Raw genomic sequence first — 19579 nt, forward strand, 5'->3', positions numbered from 1 at the left:
GAAACTCTTTTGAGGTGAGGGAGCATCAAGACTGAAAGGGGGAAGGATTCATGGAGGGAAGAAGAAAGGAGTCAAGATTTCTAAACAAACAGAATTTAATCTTTGAAGGGAAGGTTGTCAAACAGGATGGCTGCTCATTAAGGAAGTATGTGCAGAATTGGATCCTTGAGTGGAAGGAATAAAGTGGTTTCATTGTATCAACCAAAGTTGTAAAGTGAGGATGTTTTTACATTAATTATATCATATTCTATTTGGTTCAAAATACAGCATTCTAGTTAACTGGTTGCATTATAAAGAGCATCCATTCAAGTATTCAGCTTTTTTTCAATTACTTATTCTAATAACTCTTCAGATTTTCTTTTTCTGGTTTCTTTAGACTTCTCCAAATTCAGAAACTTTTCTATTTCACTAATTTGGTTTTTCATCAAAATGGCTTGGGATTGCCAGTCATCCTCTTCTTCACCAAGAGAACAGTCGGTAGAATCAGCCTTATCTTTACTCTGGGCTGCCTGAACGGGTCTGGGCAGTAAGCCGGCCTTCAGGAGTTGTGGTTTGTCCTAGAAAAGAACACACCAACTGTCATTAGTCTGTTGTGTGCATCATTCATCATGACTGTACAGTTACAAATAAAGAGAGCATCTGGTGGAAGGAGGTTGCAGACACAAATCTGCTATCTAGATACATGGTCTTAGAACCGTGCCTGATTTAGAAATCTCAGTGCATTTTAAGGACTAGCTAATAGTTCTTCAGAGGAGCTCCAAAAAAGACAATGGGACATTTAAAAGGGAGAGGAGATTTAAATTAAATAAAATAGTAAAGATAAAAATCTTTTTGTCTTCACTCCCTTTCCTTCCCACTAGAAATATCTTTTTTCTGATACTTTATCCAGGGAAAATTTAAAGGTTAAATGCTAGCGGAAGTCGGGAACAACATGAAAACTGCCTTTTCCTTCAGATTTCCTCTTGCAGAATGAACCGCCATTGTTGAAGGAACAGGAAAGCAGCTAAGAAGGTGGGATTTGGCAAATTTCCAGGGTGCTACATCAGGTCACATTTTAATATTGTGATTTTTTAATACATGGGAGTTACTTATGGGTACCTGTCCTATCCCCCCCTCCTAGGGGGGACTCAGCCATTTAGTCTATATTTAGAAAATTGTTTGTTTTAAACCTGAATAACCAGAGCTGTAAGGACCTCTAGCATAGCTCTTTTTTGCTGTAAAGGAGACAAGAAACTCTACCAGTGAATGCTCTCAACCATGAACTTTACTGTTTCCTCCAAAGTGTTTCACAGAATAGTTAAGAGCACATCTCCAAAGTTAAATGAATTTATTAGCCAGAACCCAAGCCCCTATTTCTGCCAAGTCACTTGATATCCTGTGGCCTTTTTGTGTATTTCTTTAGTCAGAAATCTTATCTGGACAAATCAATATCTGATTCTAATCCCATCTAACTTCCTTAGACAGGAAAGGTCACAAGAGCAAGAACACTGGGCTTCAAGTTACATACTTTCAGCCATTTACTACCTCTAACCCACAACTTACTCTCTAGTCTACCAAATAAGATCCTTGGACCCAGCTGATAGTTTTGAGCCACCTAGCTTAATATCCTATTTCACTCCTCTCCCCTCCCAATCCAGTTTTACCTAAGTGTACGTCCTTAAATCTTTCCTTGGTGCCCTCCTTGTTTTGTTCCCCTCAGTTACTGTAACTGTGTCTTCCCATGTGATTCTTATTGGGCCCAGATCCTTGCTCTTTGTTGCTGATTTTGTGCCCTTCTCTTTTTTCTTGCCTTCTCAAGGAAATTGGCCCCTCTTTCCCATTTAGATTTAAGTCGATATCCCTCTTTAAATACCCTTGCTCTCAAAAAGTTTATGTTCTAGTGGAGGAAATACAAGGTAATTTTGCAGGGAAGATAACAGCTGGGAACATTGAGGAAAAAAATCAACTTTTACTTTTGTGGATTTACTTTCTATCTTATTCCTTTGCTGGCACAGTTATCTCCATTTGTTGGTGCTCTGGGATTTTCTAAGTAGACAGAAAAGATCTTTTTATCTTGTTAGCCTGTGGTTTTCTCTGCCATTTGCTAACATTTGTAAACTGTCAACATTGGGGTGGGAAGAACATCTTTATTCCTGTTTTTGTAGGGGAAATGGGGTTCTCCACTGTATACAATGCTAGCTTATTTATATTCTAAGCATCTAGCATAGTGTCTTGCTCTGTAGGCTCCTAGTCAGCACTTGGATGTTTACTGAAATTAAATTGAAATGAGAAGCCATAGTTACTGCTTAGATTTATTCTCCTTGTCAAGTCTTAAAATCTTGAGAAATAATAATTTAAATTAGTAGGTAATTTATTGTTTGGATTTTATTTCATTTTAACTTATCTCAAAATAGCAATAGAGTCCCCTTGTCTCCTGAATGGAGCAGGTAAGAACTAGTTCAGATAATACTTTTCTTATTGAAATTCCAATGCATAAACATTAACACCAATGTGTTGCAGAGCCCTTGACCAGATGCCCAGGAGATGCTAAGTAAGCCCACAAAGTCCTGCCCCAATGTCCCATCCTGGTATAGAAATGATCCATGATCCTCAATCCTCCAACTGCCTGTGTTGAAATGCCCAAGGAATCTTAAGGACTTGGAAAGTTCTAAGTGTGGTTCTGGCTAATAAAGATCTCTCCACACCCAAACCTTATTCCTCTAGAAGTACATAGAGTGAGGTAGGGCAGTGTAAGTGCTGTTTGTATGCCCTTCATTCTTTTGTGTACCCTTCCCCTTGGACATCTGGCATTTAGTAAATCTCTGTGTGCAGAGGCTTTTTATGCTTGTGTTCACTTTTGAAAGGTTTCTATCCCTTTTCAAGCCAAGAAAGAGGATTTGGATTTCAGGGCCATGGCTTAAAATAGGTCTAGAATTCATCTAAGAAGTACTGGAAAACTTTGTCCGGTGTCTCAAATCTGGGCCAAATTCAGGGAGTAAATTTGACCTTCTAGGCACATCTTTGTGATCTGATAGGATGAAAGAATTGGGATTTGTGATGCTAAGCCATGACTGGTGATAGTCTGAAGATCATGGAGAGTGAGAGACCACAGAACTGCAGAATGAGAAATGGCCTGACTTTTTACTAAAGGAAGTGAATGAATAACCTTGCAAATAGAACAGTACTTTTACTTCTGGGGAAAATGAACAGATCAAACCAAACAGCCTTTTTCTTTTTTTGACAATTAACTGAACTTAGATGTGGTGGTTGACTGACTTGTCAGGGGCAGTCTTAGCAACATAATTTTCCTAAAGTTTAGCTAAGAAATTCCTAAATTGTGCATATTCTCCCGAGAAGTACAAAGAGATGTGGAGAAGATGACTGTACAACCAAATGATTCAGAACTAATTGAAAGGATAGATCCAGTCATTAACAGCTCAATAACAACTGGATTTGAGCTCTCCAGTGCCATGTCCCAGAGATTTGTACTTTAGTCCTAAGCAGTTTTAATATTTGTATCAAAAAATTGGATAAAACTACAAATGACATCAAGTTTGTAGGTGGGCTAAAAAGCTTAAAGGTATAGCTAACAACAAGACACAGGGCAGGATCCAAAAAGATGTCAACAGGCTGGTGCACTAGCTTGAATCTAAGATGAGATAACGATAGGGATTTGTGTAATCATACACTCGAGTCAAAAAAAAAAAAAAATCAATCTTGCAAGTAAAAGGTGACGATATCAGGTCTTTGAATAAAAATCTAGAAGTCTTAATTGACCATCATTATAAGTCAGCTGCCAGCAAAGGGCTGCTATCAGAAGCAGAGGTTGTAGGACTAGGAAGGGATAGTCCCACAGTAGTCCACCCTGGACAGACCTAAATCTGGAACATTTATTTATTACTACATTCTGTTCTGGGTACTGTGTTTAGGAAATATTGATAAGGTAGGAAGTATCCAGAAGAGATCAACTGGTGTGATAAATAGAAGAGATTGTCTTCTGAAGGTTCCTGTTAATCTTTAGCAAGAAAATGATTGGAAAGAACCTTTACCATGTCTCAGGCTTCTGGAAAAAGGAAATTAACAAAACTCAAGAATTTATCTGGTTTGGGAATAAGATAATATAAATTTCTGGATAATCAGCCTTCGCCATCATTACTCAGTACAATATTTTTTCCCTCCATTGGTCCTTATCCTTGGATTTTTGTATTTCCTCACACCTTAATATAAAACGACATCCCATTGCCCTTTTTTGATCATGGAGGTGGCTATATAGCACATTGGTGAGAGCCCTGGACTAGAAGAAAGACCTGTGTTCAAATCTCACCTCAGAAACTAGTTATATGACCCTGGGCAAATTAAATTTCTAGTCTTGGTTTTCCTCATCTGTAAAATGGGATAACATCACCTCCCTCACAGGATTATCGTGAGATTCAAACAGCGCAGTTCTTTGCAACTCTTACAGCAGTATATAAATGTTCCTATAACAATTCCTTTGGAATAATGCATGCTCTTCCATAACAATGTTGCACTTAAAAGTCTCACTCCATAAGTCCCAGTGACACATTATAAAAACATAGGAACCAAATAAAGTTTCATACATGTTAATTGAGTATTAAGAACACGTAACTACTACAATAAATAGTGGTAATGTCTGCAGGCTTCAGCCTGCATCCTGGTTCCCACCGACTGGCAAAGTGGTCACTTTGGGGCCTCTGCCATGACAGAAAATGGGGAAGGGGAAAGAAGCAAACCAGTTTTCCTTAGCCAAGCTCCTACTGCACCATCAGATAATAAATGTGGTGCTTAAAAAGGATTGGAAGTGGACTTGTGGAAGTGAGCCTCGGAAGGGTTGCAGTTTTGTGATTTATTATGAGGCGCTATGCTTCTGTTTTCTTGTCGTTTTCAAAGGTGGGCATAAGCAAACACAACTCACATTATGCTCCAGTCATTCCCTAATAAATCAGTCATGCGACAAATTCACATTTTCAAAACAAGCATTATAGCAGAACTGATTGTAGAATTTGGATTCATGTTTCTTCCACTACGTGGTACAAACTGCTGCCGTCTAGGTGGGTCTTTTCTATCTCATCCTCATAAGATGTCCAGGACCTACTCATCCTCTTGGCTTTGTGTCACCTATATATTTGATATGTATATCATTTATGCTTTTATCCAGATCATTGGCAAAAGTCTTAACTAGCGCACAGTCAAGAAGCAGAGATCTCTGGGGGCAGGCCTCTGAGTTGACAGCAGCCACAGAACCATTAATGACTGTCCTTCACATCCAGCCAGCCGTCTGAATCCACCTAACTTGCTTGGCAAATTCAAAGAAATAGCACAGTTAACGTAGAAAAAACTAACGTGAAAAAGGATATGCAACATGTAGGAAACAAAAGATAACAGAAAAACATTTCTTGAGTATCTAAAGCAAAAGGAGATCAAGGAAATTGTCCTTATAATAGAAAACAAGAAGATAAAGAAACTGAGGTTTATGAATGTGCATGATTTTTTAAAATATTTATGAAAAGGTTCAGGTTATTTGGAGTGAATATCATTTGTTATAGGAATAAATGGAAAGCTTAACTTGTATATGAACTGGAAAATATAATACTGAGAAAAGATGGACATGTTCAAATCAGCAAGTCCTAGTGACATCCATCCTAGTGTACTTAAGAAATTAGTGAATATTACTATAGACACAGCTACTATGAGGAACATTTGGAAGGTCAAGAGAAGTACCTGAAGATTTCACAGGATTTGGTAGCTTGCACATTGAAGAACTGGGGGGCTTACTATGTGATATACCAGAAGACAAAGGAGTTGGGATTATAACCAAAAGTCACCCACCCCACAAAAAAATGAATATTTTCCACGGGGGGAAGGGGAATGGAAATATAATGAAATAGAGAACTTTCCAACATTTCTAATTAAAAGACCAGAGCCGAATAAAATAAAAAGCGAGAGAGAAGTACTCAAAGCCTGGAAAACGTCAAATGTCAAGTCTATCTTAATGGTAAGGGGAAAAGAACATTGATTGTGGTCCTCAACGTGACTACTAACTGAATTACTAGAGGGTCCCCTCTGGAATTGTCTGTAACATAGAGAAAATAATCACTCTTAACAATCTCACAATCGAGGGGGGGGGGGGGGCAGGTTTTAAGGATCAAAAGATTGTAGAAATAAATTTCATAGTGTATGGCACTTTACAAAAAACTTTATTATCTCATAGAAAGACACTAGGAAAATCAATCTGCAGTCACCAAAAAAATCACAAGTTACTATAGGACAATTAAAAGTATTTTAAAGTTCTAGCAAATTATGTCCACTGGAATTAATCTTATTAATCCATTCATCCAGCAACTTTAATTTGTCCTGTAATAGGGACAAGGGGAAAGGAATAAATAGTTCTGAATGCTTTTGAGTTTGTCCCACATGTTTGTCAACAAAATAGAAAAATCTGGCTCAGGCCACAATTTGTTAAGTTCTATACAACTTTCTAGGATCTTGACCAGAGTTTTTATTAATGGTTAAATGTTATGAGCTCAGGGCAGCTAAGTAGATAGAGCACCAGTCCTAAAGTCAGGAGGACCTGAGTTCAAATCTGGTCTCAGACACTTAACACTTCCTAACTGTGTGACCCTGGGCAAGTTACTTAACCCCAAGCTGCCTCAGCAAAAAAAAAAAAAGTTATGAGCTCTTCATTATTTAATAATATAAGCATCATTTAAGGTAAATCTAGAAAACAAATGACTAAAATGAAGAGATTTAAAATGAGTTCATTAAGTTGGCAAGTAATACTAAATCAGGCAAAAGTTACTTTGGAAGAGTGAAATAAAAATAACCCTGATAACTTAGAACAAAATTATAACAAAAAATTGTAACAAAAATTCAATAGAATCAAGGAAGGAAAGAAGCATTTATTAAGCTCCGGTTGATGCCAGACATTGTGCTAAGTGCTTTTCAAGTATTTCTTTTGATCCCCACAACAGCTCTGGGAGATAGATGATATTATTACCACCATCTTACAGAAGAGGAAACTGAGGCTAAGAGAGATTAAATGGCATGCCCAGGGCCACAAAGCTAGTAAATATCTGATTTGATTCAGGCCCTCCAGACCTCTGGCCCAGGACTTCATTCTCTCTGCTACCTGACCACCTCCAAGAGAAAGAGTTTATATAGCATGGAGAATACACAAGTAGGGGCAGCACACCATATAGAACACTAGCCCTGAAGTCAGGAGGACCTGAGTTCAAATTTGGCCTCAGACACTTAACATTTCCTGGCTGTGTGATTCTGAGCAAGTCACTTAATCGCAACTGCCTCCCCACCCCCCAGCCCAAAAAAAATAATATACACATGTAACTAAATCAGATAGAGAAGGAGAGAACTGGATTTGAACAAATATGACTAGAAACGTCCCATGGATCAGGTCTGGACACAAATTAAAATGGCCATTTACATATATGAGCCACAGGAGCCCTGTGCTGTAGTAGACAAAGCCCTGAACCTAGGAGCAGGAGGCTTCTTTGGAGCCTCAGTGTTGATCCTGCCAGGCCATGTGACTGGGCACGTCACTTTATCTTCCATTTTTCCTCACTGCATGTAGAGGGCATGACTAGGAGGAGACCGTCAATTTAATACTGATGCAGGAGTCCTTTGTTGTGGCTTTGAAGGTTTCTGTCTAGACAGGATGTGAACATCTCCAGTGTTACCACAGGAGGATCTGGTTCAGCTCTGGGGCTCTTAAATTATGATCACTCTAGTTAGGATAATTATAGGCCTAGGTCAAACCCCTGATTTGCTCTGTCCGAGGCAACAGACATGGCAGAGACCAAGGACCAAAGCCGAGCTAGAACAGTGACAAGAAGTATAAGAGAAACTATTCACAGAGGATGGGCTTGGATCCCTACAGCCTGCCAGGGAATCTCTCAGTCTCAAAGCTGTGAAGGAAATCCCAAAGGACAAATCACGGCTCAAGGGTTGGAAGCAGGGAGATGGCAATGGGACGATGAGAGGTGCTGGACCGTACCAAATTCCTGGTCAAAGCCTGGTAGTCCAAAGGCCAAGGAGTTACAATACAGCAAGACAAACAGACCTTTCCTTCCATGATTACTTTGAGTCTGCAGATGGTACTGAGCCTATAAGGAAATCGACTTTCTAGGGACATCAAGCATTTTCCTTCTAGGGAACAGTGAAATCAGTAAAATGGGAAGGTTATATCTAGTTCATAGTGTTGTTCTGAAATATAAATATTCTGTAAAGAAAGAGGAAGAAATAAGAGTTAAAATGTAGAAAGTTGAGTTAAAATGTAAGAAGATAAAGATGTGTGTAATCCCCATCTTTATATACTTAAAACAATATGATCTGAGATTGTTTGCCTTTATCTACTTGGAGGGAGAAGTGGTTAGATTTAACATCAGATTTCTTTCTGCTGTAAGTTTTTTGATTTGTTTAAAATAATATCATGGAGAGAGCACCAGCTTTAGTCAGAAGGACCCGAGTTCAAATCCAGCCTCAGACACTTGACACTTAGTAGCTGTGTGACCTTGGGCAAGTCAGTTAATTTCTATTAGCTTGACAAATAATGGGGGCAGAGGGGCAGAAATATCAGAGGACATTAGGACTCAGAGTTCATACCACCATATCATCAATATGTGATTAAGAAAAAAAAAAAAATTTCTTTGCCTAACTTATTCAGAAACTCACAGAGTGAGGCAGAAATAGAGTTAAACCAAAGAGTGCTGAAACTAACCTTTTTAGTTAAAAATGGAACTGAAAAGCAGAAAACTAATAATACAACCTGATTTCTTGGCAAATTCGGTAAAATTTGGGGGGGTAACAAAAATAGAAGTATCACATCACATTGAGTATTTTTTTTAAAAGAAAGATGACAAAATATTTGTTCTAAAGCTAATGATGAGTCATTTTGTATGTTTAAAAAAGTTACATAATGTATATTTTTCTCTGAGATTTAAAACATATAAAGGTTTCCAAATCTATCATTACTGGTTTTAAAGCAATTTTTGCTAATTTTATTATTTAAAAAAAAAAGTCATTTGTAGTGTCCACAAGTGTCTCTTTTAAGATACAAAGAGACCAAATATTTTTCCCTTTGAAATTTTTGCCCACTAAGATACTGTGAACTTTATAGATCTAACCCAGTGAGCAAGCTGTCAGCAGTGGTTAGTTACCTCTCAGTTGACAAATGGGCCCCAGGGAGCTATATAATCTCTTTTCGGATACTTTGCTTTCAATACATACATAGCACAGTAAGGTATGTAAAGTATTGGGTATTTTCATACAGTGTCCCCTGTTCTTATTGGAATATCTATTTTAAATCAATTTCTACAGTTACTATATTAAACATATTTTAAAAGACAACTTCACAAGAAAAATATCTATTTTAAAACCATTATTAAAACTAAAAATGATCTGATGTAATTGTTTTTCAACAAATAATGAGAATGAGAAAATATGGCATTATTCCTAAATTTTGGCACCTATTTTTCTAGAAGTACACATTGCACCACCATCTCACACTCTCCTTCCAAAAACAGGCTGGATAACATCTATTTGATTTATATACTGTGACTTTTTCCTGGTGTTTTCTATCAACCTTAATTGTGAAAAATGGTGCCACGTTGCCCTCTTGATATTATTTTGGAGCTCAGTTAGGTCTTAAAGCATCCAGATGCGTACAGTTCTACACATATCTCTAGAATTAGCTCACTAAGGTCTGCTTGGCCATATTTTTAATTGACTCACATGTTCTGTGGGAAAAGAAGAATCATAAAATGTCTCTGCAATCGCATTCCACTCTTCTCTGGGATCTCTCTTGGGACTTGGCTGGATACTTGAGTTAGTCAAAGTGTCAGCCATTCTGTTAATGCTGGGAGTATCTGATTGACAAAAAGGAAATGGCAACAACTGCATTTTATTCTCTAGACACTCATTTTAGTGACTGAACTTCTGGTTTATCTCTGATCATGTGCTTTAAAAAAGTAATCAGATTTCTATTTTATTTTTCCTATGAATACTTAACTGTTTTCCTATACTTTGATCTTCTACTACGGCATTTCATTTAGGAAGACAAGTAGAAAGAAAGATGTTCATGGCAAAGCCTTTCTAAAACCTGCTGATTATTATCCATTAACAATGTAAAGATGTCTACATTATCACAATTAATACCAATAGACACAACTGAAATAAAATGAAGGGATATCTTCTGAAACAGTGTAACACATATAAAATGTTAATTTTACTTCTATCCATCACTTCATTGCCTACACAAGCAAACTCTAAAATCAGGGTTTTGGTTTTTGTTTATGAACACTCATTAATTCAACTAACAGAGGAAAAGGCAGGTAGAGTTAGTAAACAGTTGAAATTGTAGAGCATGTTTAAAAATATTCAGTCCTATTAATTTGGAGTACATTTAGCAATTAATAAATATAATCTACAAGGCTGATTGGAAATGATAACATTTAAACAAACCACTGGAATCACAGTTCCAGAAGTACCGAAATAGTAAACAATCCACTATCCAGAAAAGGTTCTTAAGCTTTAATGAACAGAAATAAATATTTTATAAACAGTTAATCAATGTGATGCTATTAGATAAATGCTTTTATGGTAGATGGGGGTATTTTGAAATGTGATTCTTATAAATATTTTAAACATTCTCCCCTTTATCTATTTAAAATCTGTTGTGAATCATGAAGAACTTGTCAGACAAAGGTAAAGCTCAGCCTCTAGATCCTGTCCTATTTTTCTCAAATTCTAAATTCATACAATCCTAATTAAATTATTACTATTTAGAAATAAAATTTCTCTGGAAAAACAAATATTGACTTTGTTTTGGCAAAATTTATTTTTAATAGTTCTTTTTACTTCTCCTGTTGGGAAACGTCATATAGTAGAAAATGGGGGCCAGAGCTCTACTATATGCATCCAAATTCAGGCCATTACGTTTCCTAGCTGTATGACTTTGGGCAAGTTATTTTATTTCTTTAGCCTATTTTCTCATCTGTAAAATAGGAACAGTAATCCTATTAATCTCTACCTTATACGCATATTGTAAGGAAAGTGATTTACAAATTGAAAAGTCTTATAGAAATGAGCTATTACTCTTCCCCCATGTAACATGGGATAAACCATGTAAAAGTGCTCCAATTTTTATTTTCGGATAAATGTTAACTGGTACATTAAAATAAATGATAAGTAGCTTCTAGAATAACATCATGTTATCCTACAATAACTTAGCCAATTGATTGTATAAAAATAAAATTAAAATTAACTTACTATCGGTTCCTGTAACATTGTCTCACCTAACACTGCTTTGCCAAAACTAATTGCTGGCATTAATACATGGATAGCACAATACCTGGTACATAGCAGATGTTTAATAAATGCATGTTAATGTGTCTTGGCACTAGCTATGATATGCTTGAATAGAAGTTCTATTGAAGAAACTACATGATTTAAATAGGAAAACTATTCTTCTTTTTAATTTTACATACTTTCCTTTAGAAGGCCCTGTCCTTTTGGCCTAAAAGCACCAAAGACTTATTTTTAGACTCTACACTCCATTAACTAGATAAATGCATCTTGCTAAAATGGGACAATTCATTCAAGATCTAATCCTACTCAATTCTAGCATGAGCTTACTAAAAAAAATGAATAAATGGATTTTCCTCATGGTCACATATAATTAAAAGCTATAGCATGATTATCATGAATATTTATAAAACATCAATGTTTATAATACAATGAACAACATTTTCATAAGTGATATTTCAAAAGTTATATTTTTTAAATTAATAACTTTTCAAATTACAATTCTAGCATCGTGATACAGATCATAGAATTTGAGAACTGGAAGGGCTTTCAGTGAACTTGTAGCCAAATCCATACTCAAAAAGGATCCCCATTCTCGAAGAGTCAGCAAGTGGTTGTTGAACTTCAAGAACTCCAAGGACTACTAACTATTCACCTCTTGAGATTGCCCACTATACTCCTGAACAGCTCTCATTGGTGGGGAATCTTTTCTGACAGGAAGCCTAAATGTGTTTCCTCTCAGTTTCCACCCACTGCTCCTGGTTCTGAAGAAATTGAGTGCCAGGCACTTTACTAAGCAATTGGTTCAAGGCAAAAGCATAAGTATGGTCGCTGCCCACAAGGAGCTCACATTTTATGGGAATTATCATGCAAACAATTTGGAAAATATGAGACCTGTACAAAGTAATAGAAGATGGTCGGGGCGGGGGGAAGATGGAGAAGGATAAGTAAGAAGAAGGAAAGGGCTCCTGAAGAAGAAAGTCAAGGGGTGCAGATGAGAAGGAAGGGCATTTAGGCTTGGCAATGGAGGTCTGTGGATGAGGAAAAACAAGTAGAGCTGTATCCTTGAATGAAAGGAAAGTAAACTACAATTGGACTCCAAAAGTAGAAAAAATGGAAGTGGCTAAAGGTTTTAAGCAGTAAACAGTGGGTTTTATACGTGAAGCAAAATGACAAAGAGGCAGACTTGGAGGGAGCTCACAGTAAGGGCCTCAGCACTTGTCACCTAGAAGACTATGTATGGCTGATTTTCCTGCCTCACATCTGTCCCTTCTTCTTCCCCTCCCTCCGTTTCCATCCATCCTCTGCTCGACTGCCACGGAATGTTGTCTTCCTAAAGTGTAAGGAGTGGCAGGGCAGTGCCTACGTAGCCTTGATGTTCCTTCTTTCTTCAGAGGGCCCTCTGAAGTTCACAGTGTTGCCTGCTTCTCTGTGGTTTCTGGTGTCACATCTGGACAGGTTAATCCACTGCAAGGCCAGATCACTTGGCCACTAAGTTGCTGCCACACTGGGTTTGTCACTGGGGTTTGCTGGCAAAGCCAGTGTGCCAGACTTCCTGGATTTGCCTCTGCTGAGTGAGCCTGAGCTCCCTGGAATGTTAGTGTTCTTTTCATCTCAAAAACACTATTTTTTTTTTCATATAAGTCAACAATCTTTAGCCTGGGAGAGACAGAAGATGCTCTTCTCTGAGTCGCTCAGGGGCTCATCTCTAAGCTTAATCACCCCAGCTGGAAGTGAATGCCTCCCTTCTGACAGCTTTTTCGGGTTCATTGTTAGTCTCAGCCAGGGACTTCCTTGGCTTATAGTGAGCTAATACTTCCCAGACTCCTTTTGTAACATTTTGTAGATGAGAAGCTAAGGTATGAATGCAGTTATTTGAATTTAAATGCAAATTCGTTTTCTCACTAGTTTTTTCTTATACAACATACATTATACACACACATACATATGTTTATATATGTGTAATTATATATATATACATATGCATGTATATATAATATATATACTATAAATAGAAAGTAAGATCACATTCAATAGATTCCTCTCCTTTCGCACAAATTTGCACCACACATTTATTTTATTTTAAATGGATTTGTTGATATCTTTTGTCTTTACATCACCTACATTTCTCAAAGTCTCTTTCCTTTTCTATCTTCCAGATAGTCATGATTAACAAAAAAAAAAATTTTTAAGGAAAAAATAATTCAACAAAACTAAACAAAAGATGTCAAAGAATTCTCATATTATGTGCAATCTTCCACACTCAGTTTCTTCCTTACTTACTTTTGGGGAAAAAAAATAGGAGGCGAATATACATATATTTTCAATAAAGAGCTTTGGCTGTGTTTGTCTTATTTCCATCTATTCCAAACCTTTTTTAAAAAAATTATAATTTTTATCATGTTCATTTTCTTTTTAGATAAATTATTAAAATTTTCAAAATGCAATTTTTACTTCCTGTTACATACAAGCTGATAGTGTTGAACTGGGTATGTTGCTAAAGGAAAAAGACAAGTTTTTATATAAATACAGCTTTCTCTACCTTTACCCTACAACACATCTTCTAATAAAACTTAAGGAAAAATAAAGTTCATAAGTTAGTTGAAATTTGATCTTTGTTCGAAAAAGCAGACCAGAAGATTTGAAAGATAACCATAATTCTAAGTCAAATAGCTTTTCCTCTTACCCATTCTTATTTTCCTCATGACAGCATGCAGGCCAAGATTTTGACAAAGTATCTTTGAAGATTTCTTTTTGTTTTCTGATGAACCCACCAGTCTCTCTTTTAGCAACAAAGGCATCTTGGAAGCTAAAGTGTTCATTGTTTGACTTTCAACTTGATTTACTTTTGCCCAAGGACGAGGGTCTAAAAAATTTAAGTATACTGGAGTTTTCTCAGTTTCTTTATCTGAAGTTGAAAGATCAAAGGCTGACCTTCCACTTCTGTTTACTAAATCTCCAGATGGCTTTATGTGAAACAAGCATGATTCTTCCAACTGTCCTTCAATATATTTTCTTTCTGAAACTGTGTTACTTAATGAGTCTGTTTTCTCTCTTGAATTATTTAACAATGTTTTCTGCGGTGCCATAATATTACTAACAAGGAAGAGGTCATTTTTTGCAATGGAATTATCTTTGCCTTCATTTATCTGAGTATCATTAACTTGACTCTCTTTGCTGGAAAGACTTGGTATACCAGTGATAGTTTTCCCAAGAGTAGGCTTTTGAACAGCAGCTTCCACATCTTGGATCTGTGAAACAGCTGTATTCTCAGGGTTAACTTGAAAAAGACAAACTGTCACATTTTCCTCACTTTCTACCTGCTTAGGACCATCCTGTTTGGATTGATGGCTCTGTATTTCATTCAAGTTTTCCCAAGAAACTACTTCCCTCAGACTTCGGGTGGCTTTTCCTGGGATGGCCTTCATACTAAAGAATTTTTTTGAACTCTCACAATATACCTTCCTATTATCATTTAAGGCAGCAGGTGAAATTGGGTTATTAATTGTCATACCACAGGTATTGGTTAGGTCCATTTCCCCTAAAGTATCATGGTTCTCTTGAGCAGAAGAACAACCCTGCTTACATTGTGCATCATCACATTCTCTTTTAGGTAATGGATGTGTTTGATTTGATTTACACTCTTTATAATCTGAGACACAAGAACTATTATCCCTTGAGCTGTCCTTTGGATAGTCAATAGAAACATCTTTTGCAATTAGGGCAGGATTCAATTTAGCTTCTTTTAGGTCATTATTTGAAATTTCTTCATTTATAGCATTTTCTTCAGTCCCAAGACTCATTCTGGATTCTTGTTTGGGTATTTCATTCCCAGTAACATCTTCCCCACATTGTACATTATTTATGTCATGATTGCTATCAGGAAGCTTTTCCTGGACAGACTTGTTGTGACCAGTTTCTGCAGCCTCATCTGCATGGGGGAGAATGAACTCTTGAGGTCTGTCTTGAAGAATCCTTCCTTTTTCCACTGATATTTCTGTCACCAAGTAAGGATTATTCAGTGTCTGAAATTCCATACAACCAAAACCTCTTTCTAAGCACATTTTGTCTTTTGTTTGTGTAGCTTCTGTGTTTCTCAAGTCAGCAGTGTATACTTGACAGATCTGGCCTTGCCGCAATAAATCTTTATCTAGACTGAAAGCTTTACTTTGAGAAGTTTTAAGTAGTTTTTCTTCAGAAAGTTCTTCAGTTTTTCTTTCTTTAGTAGGATCAATTTCTTTTTTCTCATTGTTTTCAAAAAATTGTAATTCTGCCACACACACACACAAAAATTACACAGAAAAAAGAAGTCAATACCTGGTTTTGCCTTGTTTTGTTATGTTTCTGTCAAGTTCAGTACTATTTTACTAATCAATAGAACTCAAACAAATTAATTGTATCGATATCATCCAAATAAAAAATGGTTTTAAATTTATCAATGTTATCTAATTAGAGGTTTCCTCTTCTGCAAAAAAAAAAAAAAAGGGATCTGTAACATCTAGATTAACTGGTTTTGAGATTTTAATGAGATAATAAATGCAAAATGTTTTGCAAATTTTAAGTTAATATATAAAATTTCAGTTATTATTATGGGATTTCCCAGGGTCTTAGTTTCCCCATCCATAAAATGTAGAGATTGAACTAGATAACCTTTTAGGTTCCTTCTCTCTAATTCTATAATCTATGTAAAAAGACAGAATTAACATTCTAAAGAAAAAGAAAACAGAAACAGTAAAATACTTAATGCTACTCAAATTTACTGATAAGTATAATTTCAGATATAATAATCATATAATCTTATATTAAAAAGAGGTAATTTAATTATTTAATAAATATATAAGATTTTTACTTCTCTAAACTATTCTTTTTTTCATGTATACAGTACAATTATAGGCATGTACTGTTTATTAAGCTCTGTTTATTAAAGGGCTAATTTATTTGATTATATTTTTACTCGAATCTCAAGCATTATCTGGGTTTTTCAATGAAACATAAGTTTCATTATATAAAACTAGTTGACTTAAACAAATTGAGTAAAAAATATGTGAAATCTGAGGAATCGTTAAATCTGCTTGGTTTTGCCCAATTAAGCATAGATTACAAATAAAGAGTCTTGGATTTACCATTTAGAAAAACCTCAGTATCTAAAGTTGTCATGTGTTTTTTTATTCCTCTAATTGAATGCCTTTCAGCTTCTACTAGTATCTACTCTAAGAACTTGGGCTAAATGAAGTGATCCCATCAACCACAAAACCTATGAGTTCTTACTTCCTTGCTCTTGTTCTTTTTCTACTACTGCATCACTACAATGACGATGATTACTACTACTATTGCTTTTTTCAGGTCCTCATCATGTCATACCTGTATTGTAAAACTCTAATAACTAGTTCCCTTGCCACTGATTTCTTTTTCCACAAAACATACTGCAAATTACTGCCATATTGGTCTTTATAAAATTCTGCTTTCATCAAGTCATTACTGTTCAAAAATCTTCAGTGGTTCCCACTAGCTACAGAATAAAGTCTGAATTGCCCAGCCTGACCTTCTACAATCCGATCAAATTTATTTGTATAGCATGACCTTTGGCTACTCCCCTACATAAATCCTCTGATCTAGCCCAATTGGCTTATTCATTAAACTCCCAAAACATACTATCTACTTTCCAACCTCCATGCCTTTGGCCATAGTTTCCTTCTTTAATAGGGCCTTTTTGTCTTCTTCTCCGGCTATTTAAATCTTATCCATCCATCAGAGTCCATGGAGCCTCCCTTGTTTATCCCTGTCTAAATTAAGAGTGATTCCTTCTCTAAACTTCTATAATACTTATGCTCCGAACACCTCATTTGGCTTTGTATTGTTAGTTGTCTACCCTGTAACTTTTAATTCAAATATTTTATCTTCCCAACTGGATTGTAAGTGTTGAGGGAAGAACCATATTTTATATACTTTTATCTCTCAAAAAGCAAAAGAATGATCTTCACAGATAAAGATGAAATTATTAGTGCACTAATATTACCTTCTGAATTTCTCTCATGGCCTTGGTTATTTTTTACTATTGGTCTATATTCAGTGTTTGAACAAAAATTCATGGCATTTACTGCAGTTATTTCTTGCTGAGGATTCTGCTGTTGTATGGTGGTGATTTCTATCAACTTAGATTGTTTTTGCTCTGTTGAAATTTCATTTCCATTCTCTTTTGCTTCTTTGCCGTTCTGATATAAAATGAGGAAAAATTGTTTAAAATTTAGAAATAATTATAACATACGGCATATTTATTTGATTATGAGATCAGATTTAACTAAAAAAAGTAGGATTTCAAATCACCAATTCATATTCGTCTGTCTCTTTAATCTTTCAAAGGACAAATGATTTTGAAAAAAGTTAGTACAACTACTATGGTCATCAGAATCATTTGTTTTTAAATAGGTCTATCAATTATCCTAAAAAGAATAGTCAATAAAATTATTCAAACAGACAAATTAAGTCTATAGGTTACCAATGTCTAGCTAGGTGTTATATTGTTTGAATATTAGAATCTTAGTAATATTTTTATAACTGCCAATTCTTAAAGGATTAAAATAATTGCCCAATTACTTGATCATATGTGTTATTCTACATTTTCTTTTATAATAATTAGAATTACTTGCAATCAGTCACTTACCAAATTCTGTAATCTTCATGAATAATAATGATTTGGCAATGATAGCTTAAGAAATACTTTAAGAAGCCCAACTCTATGAAAATTATGTAAAATATAAAACAAAATAGGAATAATCATTTACATTACAAAATAATTCACAAAAATCACAAGTGTTAAGAATTGGAAGCAATCCCAAAGATCACTTAATCAAAACTGAACCTCCACACAATATCCACTCCTTCACAATGTCCACAAATGGTCAAAAATCCTTCACTTTAAAACTTTTAGCAGAGGTAACCTGCTACCCCTCCCCAAAATGGTACATCCCATTCGTAGATGGCTCTGATTATTAGGAAATTTTTCTTTAGGTTCTAAGCCCAAATCTTCCTCTCTGCAACTACATCTATTTCCTCTGAGGTTTGCCTAAAGAAACTTAATTTCTCTTCCTTATAATAGTTTTTCAAATCCTTGAAGGCAATCATCCCCCTATTCCCAAAATCTTCTTTAGACTAAGCAACCTTTTAATTGATTTTAAAAAAAGATATGGCATGGTATTAAGAGACTTCATCATACTCCTATCTGGATGGTTCCAACTTGCCAAAGATGAGACACTCCAAACACAGCGCAATATTCTAGATATGATCTGATGAGAGGAAAGTACAATGGAAGTATCATATATGATTTTGGATGACACTTTCTCTCTTAATGCAGCCTAAAATGATTCTGGTTTTTCTGGATTGACATTAGGCACTGTTGGCATATTTTGAGTTTTCCATCCCTTAAATATCCTTACAAACAGTTACCTAACAGGCTTCCCCCATCATGTGAAATATATTTTTTGAACCACAATGAGGAACTTTGTGTCTTAATTAATTTCATGTTACCAGATTCAGCTCATTGTTTTAAACCAAAGAGAGAATCCTGATTGCTACCCCTCTCACCTCAGTGTTATCTGAAAAACTGATAAGCATGGCCCATTTCTCACTCTCCCTTATTATGCATAAACAGTCAGTTATCCCCCAGACATCTCTTGGGTTTATCTCCCTTTCTCCTCTCACATGGTCAACAACCTAGTTTAAGATCCGATTGCTTCTTCCTTAGATCCTTGCAGTACTCTTCTACTTGGTCCATCTATCAAGTCTCCTCCCATCTTGTTCCATTTTCTATACAACTGCCAAAGACATTTTCTAAATCACAGTTCTGACCACATCATTTCCCTGGTCAACAAATGTCAGTGGTTCCCTAGGACCAAATATAAATTCTATTGTTAGCTATGTAAAGCAACTCACAAATCTATCTTTCCAACTTCAATTTACATTTGTTTTCATCACACATTCTACTGTCTAGCCAAACTGATCCCTTTAGTCTTCTTCATACAAGACACATCACATGCCACAGCTTGTACAGGTTATCCACTATACCTAGAATACCCTCCAACCTCAATAGCTTCCCCCACCATCTTAGAATATCCACTTTCCTTCCAAACTCACTTCAGACAGATATTCCTACATCATGAGCCCTTTCCATATCCCCTCCCAAAATTAACTTATATTTGTTTTGTTTATATTTTGCATATACTTATATGTACTCATATTCCTTATGGACAAGGACTGTTTCATTTAT

General features: G+C 35.8%; 1 protein-coding gene across 2 annotated transcripts in view; it reads right to left on the minus strand.

Annotated features, from left to right (window-relative positions):
- Positions 1–238: 238 nt before the first annotated feature.
- Positions 239–19579, minus strand: part of CCDC73 (coiled-coil domain containing 73) — a 122095-nt gene continuing 102754 nt past the window's right edge. Inside the window, exons 15-18 of one of the 2 annotated variants that reach the window (XM_031943119.1) lie at positions 17333–17528; positions 14003–15586; positions 9745–9878; positions 239–557 (exon numbers count right to left, since the gene is read on the minus strand). In XM_031943119.1, coding sequence (XP_031798979.1) covers positions 333–557; positions 9745–9878; positions 14003–15586; positions 17333–17528 — 2139 coding nt within the window. In that variant the 3' untranslated portion in view covers positions 239–332. Of the gene's footprint in view, positions 558–5006; positions 5290–9744; positions 9879–14002; positions 15587–17332; positions 17529–19579 lie in introns of those variants that run through there. The other variant, XM_031943120.1, reaches the window with a different exon arrangement.

The sequence above is a fragment of the Sarcophilus harrisii genome, chromosome 6 (genome assembly GCF_902635505.1).
Source record: "Sarcophilus harrisii chromosome 6, mSarHar1.11, whole genome shotgun sequence".
Taxonomy (NCBI): Eukaryota; Metazoa; Chordata; class Mammalia; order Dasyuromorphia; family Dasyuridae; genus Sarcophilus; species Sarcophilus harrisii.